This window comes from Rhipicephalus microplus, chromosome 3, assembly GCF_043290135.1.
Source record: "Rhipicephalus microplus isolate Deutch F79 chromosome 3, USDA_Rmic, whole genome shotgun sequence".
NCBI lineage: Eukaryota > Metazoa > Arthropoda > Arachnida > Ixodida > Ixodidae > Rhipicephalus > Rhipicephalus microplus.
Window position 1 is genome coordinate 39,158,122 of NC_134702.1, and position 16,360 is coordinate 39,174,481.

Below are 16,360 nucleotides of genomic sequence, written 5' to 3' on the forward strand. Positions count from 1 at the left end.
CGAATGATTGTATTCAATTGAATGTAGATAACGTCGGATTTACGTCGCACCTCCATCATGCCCTTAACATCAGTTCCCACTTCCGTCACGGAACTTACCGGTCAAGAATAACTTCCATTACGTCACTTCTAGTATGTCATGTGATTTACGGTTACGCCATTTCGGTATTCAGTTCACTTCTGGTTTACACTTTTGGAACGTACTTAGTTCATCTTCGGTTGGGATTCCCTTCTCGCACTTGACGTTATGCCTTCGACTTCTGCCTCGTGTTGCACGCAACTTCTGTTATGCCAACTCCAGTCTGAGCCGTGACTTACAGGTACACCACTGCGGTAAGAGGTTCACTGCATAATGCTTTAGGAGTGTATCTGGGCCGCACTGGTTAATAATGGTTAGCACTAGCTAAGGTATAGGCATATACTATTTACGATGCGTTCTTATGACAGTCTAATAGCATAATACGTACGCACTGTAGTGGCTTGCTGTGACTCGTTGCAATCCATGTCATTGCACTATCACTACGCTGCAATACAATGACTGCAGCAACTGTAAAACACACGACTTTTATCAATATAATCACTGCAACAGTAAAATCAAACATTGCCGCGACATTACTTATTGATTGATATGTGGTGTTTAACGTCCCAAAACCACCATATGCTTGTGAGAGACGCCGTAGTGGAGGGCTCTAGAACTTTCGACCACGACCACTTGGTGTTCTTTAAAGTGCACCCAAACCTGAGCACACGGGCCTACAACATTTCCGCCTCCATCGGAAATGCAGCCACCGCAGCCGGGACTCGATCCCGCGACCTGCGGGTCAGCGGCCGAGTACCTCAGTCACTGGACCACCGCGGCGTGGTGCGACGTTACTGACAGAACTCGTGTGCATTGCAGTGGCAGTAATAGAAGTAGCGCGCGTCTTTCAAGAACGGCGTACTTTCAAAGTCGTCGAAGATGCCAATGATCTTCATCGCTGTGCTGAGCGCCACGCTGGGGTAGAAGGCGGTGCGCAGTTTGTGAACCCTCGACGTGCTCAGATACGTGAACAGACTGGTGCCGAAAATGAAGCCCAGTTTGTCGCCGTCCAGGCACGGAAACATGAAGAAGATTGCGAAGGCAATCACCATCGCCCACCGTCCTGAAAGAGAAGTATTTCGGAGCGTAAATTGATGCGATAGTATCAGTGAAGTTTCTCGATGACGTGTTACTCTTGTTCGAACTTAAGAAAGAAGACAAAGAAGAAGCGAAATGGATGACCCGCTACGCACCTGTCGTTGTTTTGATACTCTAGCACTAATAAAGCGGTCGTAGTTCTGCCTTGAACGCTCCCCGTTTTCTTAGTCGTGCGCTGTAGGCTATGTCGTGTCATAACGACTGAGACTATGTAGCAGGATTTTGGTGAGTGGTCGAAAATTGTAAGAATGTTTGGGGCACGCGGAAAATGATCGCTCTCTGATTGTTTTAGATGTAAATGCATTATATCAGAAATAGTTTCGTTCCCCTTTTAGAAGCATTATATTCGCCGACATATTGCGAGACGTTCACTGAGTGTTGTAAAAGTTGTAACTTTATTTTTACATTTGAACGTAGACTTACACAGCTTAACTTCGTTAATACGAACACTTATATAGCGAATGGTAGGTTATGATGAAATAAATAAAATCTTTGCTTTGTCACACTTTATTTCATTGATTCTTATTTTTTATAACAAAACCGAAAACTCTAGACCATCCGTGATATCGGCTGTAACAAAGAAATATTTAGTCTACGCGAGTATTGAAACTCGAAGATTACTGTAAAAAAATCAGAAGAAAAATAACAAATGAATATTCTTCATCTTCGACGAATCTGAAAGTATACGTCCTTTGTGATGTTTAATCTCTCAACAATTTTTAATGCGGTTGTGAAATTAAACATTTCGTTAACAAAGGGTGGTTAGAAAAGTGCGGAAAAAAAAGAGTTGATAATGACTGGTTGCGCCACCAAGGAAATGATTACGTCGTTTATAACGTGTTTAAAATTCAAGTAATGCGTTTTTGTATAAAGCTAAGAGCGCAGTTCTATTGTGGTGTCCACCTAGTGGTCTGTCCACATCCCTACACGTTCGTACGTAAGCTCAGACTCGTGATTCTGTACATTTCAACCACTCCCGTCCTCCTTACGCTGGGAATGTGCTGGCGAGTTCGGTGCGTGGACATGGTACAGAGTGCTGCGTGACGTCACGGCTCGTCACTTTTTAAAGTAACTGATTGCAACCCGCCAAAGTGACATGTCTCTACATGGACACCGTGGGAATAGATAGCTCCCCAAATTGCCGCCGACATCTTAGAATGATTCTTATATCTACTGTTACAATGGATATTGCATATAACGAGCTAAAGGTAGCACCACCGCCATAAGTCACCAAACTTTCCCGTGGCCGCGCCCCGTTCCCCAAATAATCAATAAGGGGGGTGGTCGCTAAACAGCACCAGATGTTTTCACTGAAACCTCATCGTTGCTGTTTAATGGTCATGCAGGTTACGGCGATGCACGTTTTTAACGCTAAAGACGGCTGAGGACCATGCCCCGATGCTGAATTCCAAGAGCTGCTTGCTTCCCATTTTTACTCCCGTAATTGAGGCTGAGGAGTGAAGGCATGTAGCTATGAGGAGCTCGTGATTCATTCGTTCACAAAACTTCATTTGTGTCCTGAAGCCCGGTGTTTTCAGACAGAGGAGGGCCGCGTCCACGTCGGTACCGTCAGGCCGAGCCTCGTGATTGCTCCATTTTAATTTTTTCCAATGAAGATTACTTTCAGCCGATGGGGCGGGATAGGAGAAGGGGCGCAGCCTAAAACATTGCAACCCCCCCTCCCCGGTGCTCTCATAGTAGAAGCCTGCGCACGCGTGGGAGCTGCTAGAAAGTTTGCTCACCGTGAGGAAACACGCACGCGACCAGCAGAGCCAAGATGGCGTGACAGAGACAGAAGAACAAGAAACAGGCCGCCACCAGGGAGCCGTCCGCGTTCTCGAGGTAGCGCGTGTCCTGGCGCACGACGGGGTAGACGCGCACGAACTTGTTGGACGCGAGAGTGCTGGCGTTGGAGGACGGCGAGGTGTCCTCGTCGTCGGCGGCCGGGATCAGCGTGAAGTCGAGGTTCTCGCTCTTGTATACGGTGACGTTCCTCGTCGGCGTGTACTCCTTTTCTTGGAAGAGGACCACGGCCGTCGCGAGCGCCGCTTCGATCACGGAGATTGGCAGGGCCGCGAAGAAGTGGCCCAGCCAGAACTCGGCCGTCGAGAGACCCATGACCTCCTGGAATTCCTGAGCGCGCAGTCGACAGCCGTCAGGCTGTGTTAAACATGCAACCCTGGCATAACGTGGAAGCAAATGCACTCTATCCGGTCCTAATTGATCGCAACGTAAAAAAAAAGGAAAAATGAAGGGCACTTCGCAAATTCCAGAGTTTGTTTGGCGAAAGCCTGTGGTCAATGTATGCCATGCTTTTTTTTGTATGTGGATTATTTCAAGATTGCAAGCGTTGCACCCCCCAAAAAAACTTCCGTTCACTTCATTTACCAGGTCCTAACATCTTGAGGTCAAGCAAGGGAGGCAATGATGCCATTTTCACGAAACGTCGTTGCAATTTTTAATCTTTTGTCAACTACTTTTAATCTATTCTAACCTCCTACCACTTCGAAATATAGCTCATTGCCCACCAGGCTAACGAACCGAACTTCTATTTGTTGTACATATCTCTTTTAGGCCTTTTTACAACCACGATATCATTACCACTTTGTTACTTATGAATCATCGACATCCCAACATAAATTGACACGGCACTCTTTGGCCAGCCGTGGCCCTTGCGCCACAAAACACCATTACATCATCATCAACCAGCTCCTAACATCGAAACTGAAAGCACGTTATCAAGTTTTTCTCAAAGGTAAGAAAAGTTTCTCTTTAATTTTTCAGATAAAAGGAACGTGCGTAGAGTTCAAGGGAATCTTATCATTTTTATGTAGCTCAAAAGAACGTTTATTTGAATATATTTGCCAAATAAAGGAAAAAAAGTGTAGAAATCAGCGGGCTATTTTCTAAAGCTCTTCTTGCCTACCGATGCTAATAAGGCACATCAGTGGTCAAAGCCGAATTTTATCAATGGCCCGTGTTAGTGAACAGGGAAAGGGGATGCTTCTCCGAACCGCTTGCCATGAAACCGCATGCCGGCGCGCCTGCCATTCTTCTGTGATCGCTAGTCGCGCTAGCTGGTTTTTGCTCTAACCACGTACTACTACTGCTTCTCGACAAATGTGAGCGTTAAGCATATTGTTACGGTGCGATGGATGCCTTTATTTACAGGAGATGATCAATGCGAGAGTCCAGGGATCTGGCCGATCACTGCTCGTGCCAACCTCGTTCTCCTCTTCTTCCACGCGCATCCTCAGTATCGTAGCAATTCCCCCTTTGCAGACGATGCCCACCGGGCGAGTTAGCCTTCGTTGCGATGATGATAGCGTTTTAAACGGGCAACATGAACGACGTTGGTCTTGCTTGAGCGGCGGCCAGTTGACAACAGCTGAGATATCACGTACGTGACATCGCTTAGACGTTCCAAGACAATAAACGGACCGGTGTAGTTGGCCAGAAACTTTTGGCAGAGGCCGCGCTTGCGAAGCGGCGTCCAAAGCCACACCAAATCCCCTTTCTCAAACCATACGTGCCGGTGACTTCTGTCGTAACGGTTTTTGGAGCGTTTCTGTGAGACGAAAGTTCGAAGACAGGCGATGCGCCGGGCCTCTTCTGCGCGGCAAATGGTTTCGGCGAGAGTAGGTTGATCAGTCTCGGAAAAAGGAAGAATAGTGTCAAGAGCTGTGCGGGGTTGGCGTGCGTAGAGCAGATAAAATGGACTGTACCTCGTTGTTTCGTGCTGTGCAGTGTTGTAGGCGAAAGTTATAAATGGCAAAATCGCGTCCCATGTTTTGTGTCCAGAATCAACATACATGGAAATCATGTTGACGAGAGTCCTATTTGTTCGTTCCGTCAAACCATTAGCCTGCGGGTGATACGGGGTAGTGTGACGAAAATGGCACGAAGCAAGACGGAGGAGGTCTTCAACTACATCGGCAACAAATTGCCGCCCGCGATCACTGATGATGACACGGGGGGATCCATGGCGTAATATAACGTGTGACAGCATGAACTGTGAAACTTGAGTGGCCGTTGCCGCAGGAATCGCCGCAGTTTCGGCGTAACGTGTGAGGTGGTCAACGCCCACAATAATCCATCGGTTGCCGTTCGTTGATCGCGGAAAAGGGCCGAGCAGGTCGACACCTACGACGTCAAATGGTGAACTCGGGGGTGCTATGGGATGAAGTAGTCCGGCTGGCGGAGTTGTAGGACGCTTGTGGCGTTGACATTGCTCACAGCTCGCAACGTATGCAGTCACACTTTTACGCATCTTCGGCCAGAAGAAGCGTTCTTGCGTGCGATAAAATGTCCTAGAAAAACCCATATGGCCAGATGTTGGGTCGTCGTGCATTGCTCGAAGTACGTGTTGTCGAAGACTTGTAGGCACAACTAGAAGTAGGCGAGGGCCTACGCCGGAATAATTCTTTTTGTAGAGAACGCCATCCTTTACGACGAAACCACGTTGACCGTTCGTTCCGGAAACAAAGAAAGAAGCGAGACTGTTGTCATTGCGTTGCTCTGCTCGAAAAGTTGTTAGGTCGGGGAACGGAGTATCCACTACAGCCAAATATTCATCAAAGTTGTCAGCGTCACACTCGGTTGTCGGAAGGGGAAGTCGTGAAAGGCAATCAGCGTCGGCATGACGACGACCACTCTTGTAGCAGACTTCAAAGTCGTGTTCTTGCAATCGTAATGCCCAACGAGCAAGACGACCAGATGGGTCCCGTAGTCCAGTGAGCCAACATAAAGAATGGTGCTCCGTGACAATCGAGAATCGGCGGCCATAGATATAAGGGCGAAACTTGTGCACGGCGAATATGACCGCGAGACATTCCTGCTCTGTGACAGTATAGTTTTGCTCCGGCTTACTTAAACAGCGACTGGCATAGGCAACGACGTGTTCAGCAGCTCCATGGCGTTGGACCAATACGGCGCCAATACCTACACCACTGGCGTCGGTATGAACTTCTGTGGCAGCAGATGGGTCATAGTGGCGAAGTACGGGCCCTGACGTAAGAGCAAACTTGAGTTGCGAAAAAGACGACTCGCATTCCGCTGACCACCGAAAAGGAGCGTTCTTGTTGAGTAGGGACGTCAAAGGGTAAGCGAGGTCGGCGAACCTGGGCACGAAGCGACGGAAGTACGAGCATAGGCCCAAAAAGCTTCGCAACTCTCGTACCGACTGAGGTTGTTTGAAGCTGCTGACTGCTGCGACTTTCTGGGGGTCGGGTCGAACGCCATGCTTGTCCACCAGGTGACCGAGAACGAGAGTCTCGCGGCTGCCAAAGTGACACTTCTTAGAGTTCAGGGTGAGCTTAGCTCTCTCAAGGCAGGTGAGAACAATGTCTAGACGATGGTTGTGTTCATCGAATGTACGGCCAAATATTATAATGTCATCCAGGTAGCAAAGACAAACTTCCCACTTTAGTCCACGTAACACAGAGTCCATGAAGCGCTCAAACGTGGCTGGAGCGTTGCATAGGCCAAACGGCATTACATTCAATTCAAATAGACCATCTGGGGTTATGAAGGCCGTTTTCTCTTTGTCATTCGGGTGCATGGGTATTTGCCAATAACCAGATCTCAAATCCACGGATGAGAAGTACGATGCCGAATGTAAACAATCGATGACATCATCAATCCTGGGAAGCGGGTAGACATCCTTTTTAGTAACAGAGTTGAGCCGTCTGTAATCCACGCAGAATCGCCATGTACCATCCTTCTTTCGGACAAGAATCACAGGGGCAGCCCAAGGGCTACACGACTCTTGAATAACCCTTTTCTTTAACATCTCTTCTACCTGTTGAGTAATGACCTTGCGCTCCGCAGATGAGACACGGTATGGTTTCTGCCGGATAGGGTGAGCGGATCCTGTGTCAATCCCATGGCGAGTACGCCACTCGGGTACACTTATTTGCTCTTCTTTCTGCGCAAAGTCAAATATAGTAGCGTGCTTCGCAAGGACTTCGACCAAAGCTTGACGTTTTTCTGATGTTAGCGACTTGTTTACCATACTCAGAAAGTTGGCTTCTGTATGGTACGTTGCACAAATAGGATCTACTCTCTCGTCACTTAAAGATGCAATGAAACTAGTCACATTTTGTTCGAAGCGGGCGAGTCGCATTCCGCCGGGTAGCATAACAGGTTCATTTGAATAGTTCGACACCCATAAGGCCGATCGCCCATCACTGATCGACAGAACACAATGTGGAATGAGCACATTTTTCTTGGCGCAATTAAGAGGAATGGGCTCCACAAGAACATCAAACTTTCCGGCGTCCGAGGCAGAGGCGTCAACGCGTACGGTCTTCATTGAGTTGGGCGGCAAGACAACATCCTCAATGACGGTGATAGATCCTTGACAACACCTAGAATCGTCAGTAAATGCCGATAGCATAATCTCGCCAGCACCGCAATCTACAGTAGCCCCGCACTCGCGTAGAAAATCGATGCCCAAGATGATGTCATGGGTAGAGCTGGTCAGGACGGCGAATTCAGCCTCGAAGACCTTGTCACCCAAAGTGACACTAACAACACACACACCGATCGGGCACAATGTCTCCCCGCTCACTGCACGAAATGATGCACAACTGTCCCAGCGAAACATCACTTTATGTCCTAGCCGCAATTTGAAGTTAAGACTCATTACTGAAACAGCTGCTCCAGTATCTATCAAAGCCATCGTAGGAAGTCCATCAACAAGCACGGGGACCCTATTTTGAGTCATAAAAACGGGTGGAGGCATAGGCGGATGTAGTGACAAATGTTCGGCGACCTCACCTCCTTTGGCCGCACCACCTAGTTTCCCGGAGGCGGAGAGGTGACGCGTCGACCAGGAGATGGGGAACGGAACCGGCGTGTTGTGGGGGGCGTCAAGCTTCGCACGGAGGAAGGTGAGTCGTTGCGTGAATTCCGGTGGAAATTGCGTCCTACATGCGTATCACTGTGGGTCGTTTGCTGGAAACCGTCCCCATCGTACGCGTCCCGCATTGAACGCATACCACCGCGCCAGCGGTTTTGTCGAGAGGAAGGTGATGGTCCCTCGTAGTAGCGTTGCTGGGGGCGACGCCTTTGACCACAGAATCGAGCCACATGTCCACGGAAACCGCAGTTATAGCACACAGGGGCCTCACGCACGTCGCCAAACCTTCCACGAGGGGCCATGTGCCCATGATCGTCCCACGAAGACACCATTGTAGGTGGTTGGCGGGAGGCGTTCTGGAAACCACGGCGATGATGTAAGTTGTCGGTTGGGGGCTCTGGTGCTCTTGATTGGGGCACATCATATAGCGTGGCATCAACGGCAGCACACATTGCGTCCTATGGTGGGGAGGTGTTGATAGCAGGTGCTCTCGGCGGGTTGACAGCATCACGTCGTCCAAGTTCTTCGCGTACGATTTGCCTGATCATTGAGGCAAGATCACAGGGGGATGTTGGAGGGACGTCGACACTTGCAACGGTGGTGACGTTGGCAAGTCTACCGAATTTGGGAGTGATGCGCCTAGCCTTCAGTGTCTCAAACGTGCGGCAGTGTTGTATTACGTCCGCTACAGACGCCAAGGTGTCCTTGCCGATGAGGAAATTGTAGACATCCTCAGCAACCCCTTTGAGAAGATGCCCTACCTTGTCGTCTTCTTTCATGCGTGGGTCTACAGACTTGCACAATTTCAAAATCTCTTCAATGTACGTTGTGCATGTTTCACCGGGGACTTGAGCACGCTGCATCAAAGTTTGCTCAGCGCGCTTCTTCTTCATCAATGGGTCCCCGAAGCAGCTCGCTATTTCTTTCTGAAACGCTTCCCAGGTCATTATTGTTTCTTCGTGGTTTTCAAACCACACCAACGCCGTCCCTTGAAGAAACAATCCGACGTTGGACAACCGGGAGGCCGCATCCCAACAGTTGTATTTACTCACACGGTTGAAGTGTTTCAGCCATTCGTCAACGTCTTCTCCGACCCTCCCTGAGAAGCTCCGTGGTACCATGTGCCGGGGCCACGCAGCGCCAGACGAAGAGTGCGTGGTGTCGCCGTCAGCAATCGGATCCATAGAGAGCGGTGGTAGACCAGCCAGTCGGCGGCTTCGGCGTAGTTCTTGAGGTAGCGCTTCCGTGATCGTTGGACTTGGATCGCTCCGCTGTACCCCGCACCTCCACCAATCTTGTTACGGTGCGATGGATGCCTTTATTTACAGGAGATGATCAATGCGAGAGTCCAGGGATCTGGCCGATCACTGCTCGTGCCAACCTCGTTCTCCTCTTCTTCCACGCGCATCCTCAGTATCGTAGCAATATTATAATTTAAAGGTTCGTCGTTACTGTTGATAATATTATGTTAGGCTGAGCAGTAATGCCAGAAGATTGAGCGAAATTTACCAGAACGTTCAAGTTTCCAAAATGAAACCAGTGACAGAAACGTAGGTCTGTATCATCATGTGGGCACTTCTTGCTCACGCCACGCGTCCTTTTAAATTATGTGGGCACGAATGAAGAGACAGATGACTAGGACATCAAAGGCGTTCGCCTTAAAATGCACAATCTCAATCACCGGAGCTGCGTCGCCCTTGCCATTCATCTGTGCTAAAGATTCGTGATATCTGATATTTGTGGTAAGTTTTTAGGGGCGAAGCTCCTTAAGCCGCCGGTCATGTGTCCTCGATGTATGTAGTTGTAGGTAGCCACCTGTCGTTTGGTTCTTGGAATGTCCGCTAGATGGCGGTACTTGTATATGACGAAGAGAGACTTAGAAAAATGAAGGAAAGTAGATGGGCAGGGAGGTGTTCAGGTATTTGTATACGAAGAGCGAAGACATATAGTGTAGACAAAGAACTACGAGGCTCACCAGTAAATAAACGGCTGGCAGTGTGGGCGATACGGCAACAAGAAGCATTAAGCGAAAAAGGAGAGAGGCGGATATGATGTGTTGGATGACAGCGATAGAAAAGAAGCCGGTTGTCAGTAACTACTGAAAGGGCAGAAAGGAAATAAGGAGAGAGAGGTTTTACAATTATTCAAGGGGAAGCGCCTTACTGTTCGAAGCGAGGTAGGGTTGCCTTAGAACGCGTAGTCATAAAGCGCGATTCAGTAAAGAACAACAATGTACATGCTGTGGGGGAGTTAAGAAAACGATGGAACATGTTCTGATTGATTGCGGCGATATACACTCAGGTATACGTGTGGGTACAAGCGTACATGAGGTGTTGGGTTTCTGGGACAAACATGTAAAGCTGTACACGTCTGCGATAGAAGCAAGGAAAAGATGGTTAGATTATTGGTGGTAGAAAAGTAGAGATAAAAGACAGAAATAGTGGGAAAATGGGATCATTCTGCCTGAAGATGCAGAGAGATGAACAACACAAATTTTATAATAAGATCGATTAATTTGAAGTATATAAAAGAAGTCCTAGCTTTGCTGCAAAGGCGAAGCAATGAACGCGATAGCAACAATTTGCAAAGTCACGGGCCGAATGGCAAGCAGATCGAAACGTTCCCCGCGTTTCTCACGCACAAATGGCGCATGAAATGTACTCACAGGTACAGATGAACGCGCATAAGCACCTCAGTTGTTACTTCGCTGTCTGAAAAGCGCACCTTTTTCGCAAACGGAGACTGTGCAATTATTACAGTGACCTTTATGCGCCCGGCAAGTGCAACGAAATTGTTTCAGTGAAAGCCGAAGGCCAGCCAAGACGTACGATCCTTCCCACCGCGAGATAAGGGCGCGCGAGTGAGCGTCCACGCCCCTCCAATCCGCGCGGCAAGATACGCATGGGATGAGAGTGCGCGTCGCCACATTCTCATGATGCGGCGGCACGTGCTCGTTGCGCCATCATGCTGGTAATGTTGAAAGCACGATAGTTTTTCCCGAGTTGCCAGTCAACAGCGGTAAGTGGTAGATATAAATAGCTTGCTGTTTGAACGTTCAAGGAGGTGTTCTTCCGTAATTCAGTGGTTAACGCCTCGCATTCAGGAATCAGAGGTCGCCCGTTCGATTCCGTGCGCCGGAGTCTCTTTAGCGATTATTTTTATTTCTAGCCTTTTCATTATATATATATATATATATATATATATATATATATATATATATATATATATATATATATATATATATATATATATATATATATATATAAATACGTATACATTTACGATGAGTGATAGTGACGCCGATGTCGACGTCGACGCTGGCGGCAAAATGATGTGGAGTGTGTCCATATAATTGCTACTGCAATAAAAAAATCTTTTCGCTTTTTTTTTTGCGAGCCTGGTGGAACATATGTCACCACCCTGTTATGAATGGGACGCTCATAGCATTGATCCATCCTTCCATCGAAAAGATGCGAGATGGCGGTACTTAAAGTGTTCACTAGATGGACGGACGGATGGACGATTCACGGTTTACCGATAAAACCCTCTGAAGCTTCGCCCCACTCATCATAATTCACTCCATGGATATGTTGCGATTTTTTTTCTGCTGATACAGACTAGCGTATTTGTATTTAAAGGTTCTTCGTCCCTACCCAATATATCACATTTACCCGAAAAGTGATGTCAGAACGGGCGCCAGAATTTGCTAGAACGTTCAAGTTTCTCGACAGAAAGCTAGCGACATTAATAGTGTTCTTGTGAGAAAATCCCCAACTTGAAACGCGGGGAATGGTGTGTGACATTACACTATGGTGTATGGTGTACACTCATTTTTCGACCGACTTGGTGCTAAGCAGCGCCCGTTGAGTTGTTATATATGATTTCATTTGGATCTATTGTATCGTTATACCCTTGTATCGTGACATCACATTGAATTTTTGTGTACATGTATGCCAACATAATCATGTATATTAGAGCAAATGTCTTCACTGTAACGTAGTGATGTTAGTGGTGAAATATAAATGTGCCGAAGTGTACTTGCCCTGTTACTGGAATGGTATGAAGCCTTTGTGTTCTGTACATGCTGTAAATAAACTTTTTTTAAGCAAGGGCTAACATTCAGAAAGCCGTGTTCCCATTCACTTCGGGACGGCTTTAAGCTCTCCCATAGTAGAGTACCAAGTACTCTAAATCGTTAACAAATTTTTCTAAACACAGCTCTCACATAGTAGAGTAACTAGTACTCTAAATCATTACCCACTTGTCTATACCCCCCCCCCCGCAAGGCGAGTAATCGAACCTTTCTTCGTTGCTCTCCCATAGTAGAGCACCTAGTACTCTAAATCGTTAACCACTTTTTCTAAACACAGAGTCTCGTCTGTTTGTTCTTTCTCATATCCTGCTTCCTTTAGGCCCACGGGACGGCTTTAAGCTCTCCCGTAGTAGAGCACCTAGTGCTCTAAATTGTTAACTACTTTTTCTAAACACACACAGCACTCGGGTAAAGTTAAAATTTTAGCGGGACGGCTCAGTGCTCTCCCATAGTTGAGTACGAAGTACTCGAAATCGTTGATTGATTTGTGGGGTTTAACGTCCCAAAACCACCATATGATTATGAGAGACGCCGTAGTGGAGGGCTCCGGAAATTTCGACCACCTGGGGTTCTTTAACGGGCACCCAAATCTGAGTACACGGGCCTACAACATTTCCGCCTCCATCGAAAATGCAGTCGCCGCAGCCGGGAATCGCACCCGCCACCTGCGGGTCAGCAGCCGAGTACCTTAGCCACAATAGACGACCGCGGCGGGGCACTCGATATCGTTAAACATTTTTTCTAAACACAAGGAAAACAACAAATCGGTAGGCCGTGGGACTGTTGGCCTGTTAGCTACCACTCAGTAGTTCTAGACGTCTACGGGACGTCTTTCGGCTCTCCCATAGTAGAGTACCAAGTACTCTAAATCGTTAACCACTTTTTCTAAACACACAGAATCTGTGAGCATTTTGCAAAGAAAGACTAAAAGCCACGGGATGGATTTGAGCTCTCCCATAGTTGAGTACGAAGTACTCGAAATTGTTAAACATTTTTTTCTAAACACACACAAGCTGTTGGGGTTGTGTTTGTGTGAACCATCGAACGTACATGTTCTTTCAACGTCATCTCATATCCATGTTCATGTATATGACACCTGTTTTGTCATCATCGTTATTGTATGTCTAAGAAGAAAATGTTCTGTTGAGTGTCATTGACGTTTGTGACAATAAAGTTTTATAAACAAGAGGCTGCTGGTGCCCTCCCAAGACAGTGTTTAGGGATGGCTTTATGCTCTCCCATAGTAGAGTACCTCGTACTCTAAATCGTGAACAACCTTTTCTGAACACACAGCTCTCTCATAGCAGAGAATCTGGTACTCAAAATCGTTACCCAATTTTACTAAGCAGTAATTTCTAGGTTGCCGGTTGCAGACCACGGGATGAGTTTATGATCTCCCATAGTAACGTATCTAGCACTAAAAATTGTTACCAACTATTTCTAAACGCATGTCACTTATTTTTTAGGGATGTAGGAGTGCTGCTCCTGGTGCTTGTGCTTACAACGCCGTGAACTCGTTCACGCCATAATTTTTGTCAAGTCGGCCTAATCAAGTGGGAGGCCCCCGGACGGCTTTATGCTCTCTCCCATAGTAGAGTACCTAGTACCTTAAATTGTTAACTACCTTTTGTCAACACACCAAGCGTTGTAGTGACGTCATGGACAATTTGAGCTGTTCACACAGCGTCGTGAATTCACTCACGGTGTAATTTTTGTCAAAACGGCCTAGTGAAGTATGAGGCCCACGGGACGGCTTTATGCTATACCATAGTAGAGTACAAAATCCCCAAAATTGATAACCACTTTTCTAAGCACACACAAAACACTTAATTTTTTTCAGTACTTTCGAGCCAATTACAGTTCACCTGTAATAGAGAAGGTTCAATGCTCTCCCATAGTTGAGTAAAACTACTCGATATTGTTAAATGCTTTTTTCTTGATGCACATAGGAGACAGGTGCCACCCTGAATAAATGCCTATCCAATAGGAAGGCAGTCACCAAGTGGAAAAGAATTTTGGTGAATGGACAGTAACGTACAAAACTCGCTATGTCATGACTGAAATTGAAAATCGATGACATCAGTCTTTAAAGACACGTGCACTAAAAAAGAATCATCGACGACACCACACGCTGGGAACTAGCAACAGTTCAATGAAGAACCATGTACCGGAAAAGGAAACCCAAGACAAATAGTTGTCTGTGTCCGTGTACATCTATGCACCAACTATGTACCATCAGGCCAAGTACCAGACTCTTCTGGCTAAGTTTGAAGATGGGAGGTGATGCCATCTGAAACCACCTTTGTTTCTGAACCGGTGGCCGCAGGTTGCTGACTCCTGTCTTGTATAATATATAAAGTGGAATGTAATAAACTACGCCCTGTAGTTTACGACATTCGAAGACCATCCAGCAATTGCCACCATCCACCATCCATCAAACTAACACCATCTAACAATTGCCTGCGCTAGCGATTAGTAGTTACCGATCGATAGTTAGCACTTATAGCACGTTTCAACCTAATTATCAGTATAAGCTCCGCCCACGACCACCACCATCTCACACAAAGGATATGTGTTCTCTTTCTGCATGTTTTTTTTTAAGAATAAGCGAACCTGTGTAGTGTACTTTGACTAAGGTGTACGGTAACGAACGCCAGATGGTCGAAGTTTTTCAATCCCCCCTCTACGGCGTCTTTGAAAATCATATTGTAGTTCTGGCATCGGTAAAGCCCAAGCAATAATTGCAACAAAAGAGAAAGGAATTCCGATCCCTAAGTGTTCTGTGCAGTAATCTGGTCCTGTACGAACGTCTATTCTAACTCTTAATTTAAAAAAAAAAAGTTTGCAGGGCTGAAATGCTCCACTTTTGTAGTGCTCTGAACAAAGTCGAACTACAACGCCTAGAATATATTCTATAGGCACTGCATATGAATGATTCAGAGTACCGCGAATACGTACAGCAACGAATGGTGCATGAAATGTGTGTTTAGATAAATTTGTTATAACAGACAGCTTGTTTGGAAAAAATATTTGATGATACCTCAAATACCCTACTACGGGAGAGCAGTAAGTCGCCTCTAAATACCCAGCTCGAGGAACTCCTTTTCGTAGTGGTGTTTAGAATAGATGTACGACGATTTAGAGTGCGAGGTATTTTACTACGGGAGGGTAAAAGACTGACCCAGCTACTGCAAAAGGACAATTCAGTGACGCGTTTGGAAAATGTGGTTAACGATTTAGAGTACTCGGTACTCTATTATAGAAGAACATAAAGCCGTCCCGTGGGACGAGGCTGTGCTGCAAAAATTACGCCGTTGACACGAAGGTACACGAGGACTTGACCAAAAAGGACAACCAATGTGTGTGTTTACAGAAATTTATACGTTTATAAAAGTGTTGGACAATTTATAGTACTTGGTACTCTACTGTTGGGGAGCATAAAGCCGTCCCTAGTAAATGTCTAGCAAAAGTGTTTAACGATCGCGAGTACTTCGTAATTAACTATGGGAGAGTAATTAGCCATCCCTATGATGTAGCAAAAGTCGCCTATTAAATGGGTGTTGTGTTTAGAAAAAATGGTTGACGATTTTGAGCACTATGTGCTCTACTATGAGAAAACGCTAAGCTATCCTGTGTTTAGAAAAGGGGGCAACGATTTAGAGTGTGTTTAGAAAAAGTGGTAAACGATTTAAAGTTCTTTGTACTCTACTATGGGAGAGGTGAAAGCCGTCCCAGAGAATCACACAGGACAAGAGCACTGATGCACTCGTGACAGTACTAGATACTGTGTGTTTAAAAGTAGTGGTCAACGATTTAGAATACTTAGTACACTGGATTGGAACTTAGAATTATGCGCTCTCTTGATTGCAGTAGAAGCAGCATGGGTGTTCGCTATTATCGCGTCGAGACAGTCGAATTATCCCGTATAGAGGCATCAATAATATGAATGTCGCCGGGTTTAGACAGAAAACCTGAGATCCCCGACAAACTTTAAGTAAATATTCTTGCAATAACTCTTGGCCGAAAAATGATACATTGTTCACAAACATTGAAATTTTATTTTCCGAAGCGCGTGACATCTGTACGTTGACAAAAAAATGGAGGCTTAATGAGTGCAGGATATATGTATTCTTAGGCTCCTCGCGGATGCAGTTGGTGTTACGGTAACCAATGACCATCTGTTGCTTTCATTACGGGGACTAAACACGAATAGAAGATGTGACATTTAA

General features: G+C 46.4%; 1 protein-coding gene across 1 annotated transcript; it reads right to left on the bottom strand.

Moving 5' to 3' along the window:
• Positions 1-869: 869 nt before the first annotated feature.
• LOC142802782 (uncharacterized) lies at positions 870-3,303 on the bottom strand. The gene is made up of 2 exons (XM_075887822.1): positions 2,919-3,303; positions 870-1,141 (listed from the first exon to the last, which is right to left on the bottom strand). Exons 1-2 carry the CDS (start codon positions 3,292-3,294, stop codon positions 870-872), a joined length of 648 nt encoding a protein of 215 aa, XP_075743937.1. The 5' UTR covers positions 3,295-3,303.
• Between the last annotated feature and the right edge of the window lie 13,057 nt (positions 3,304-16,360).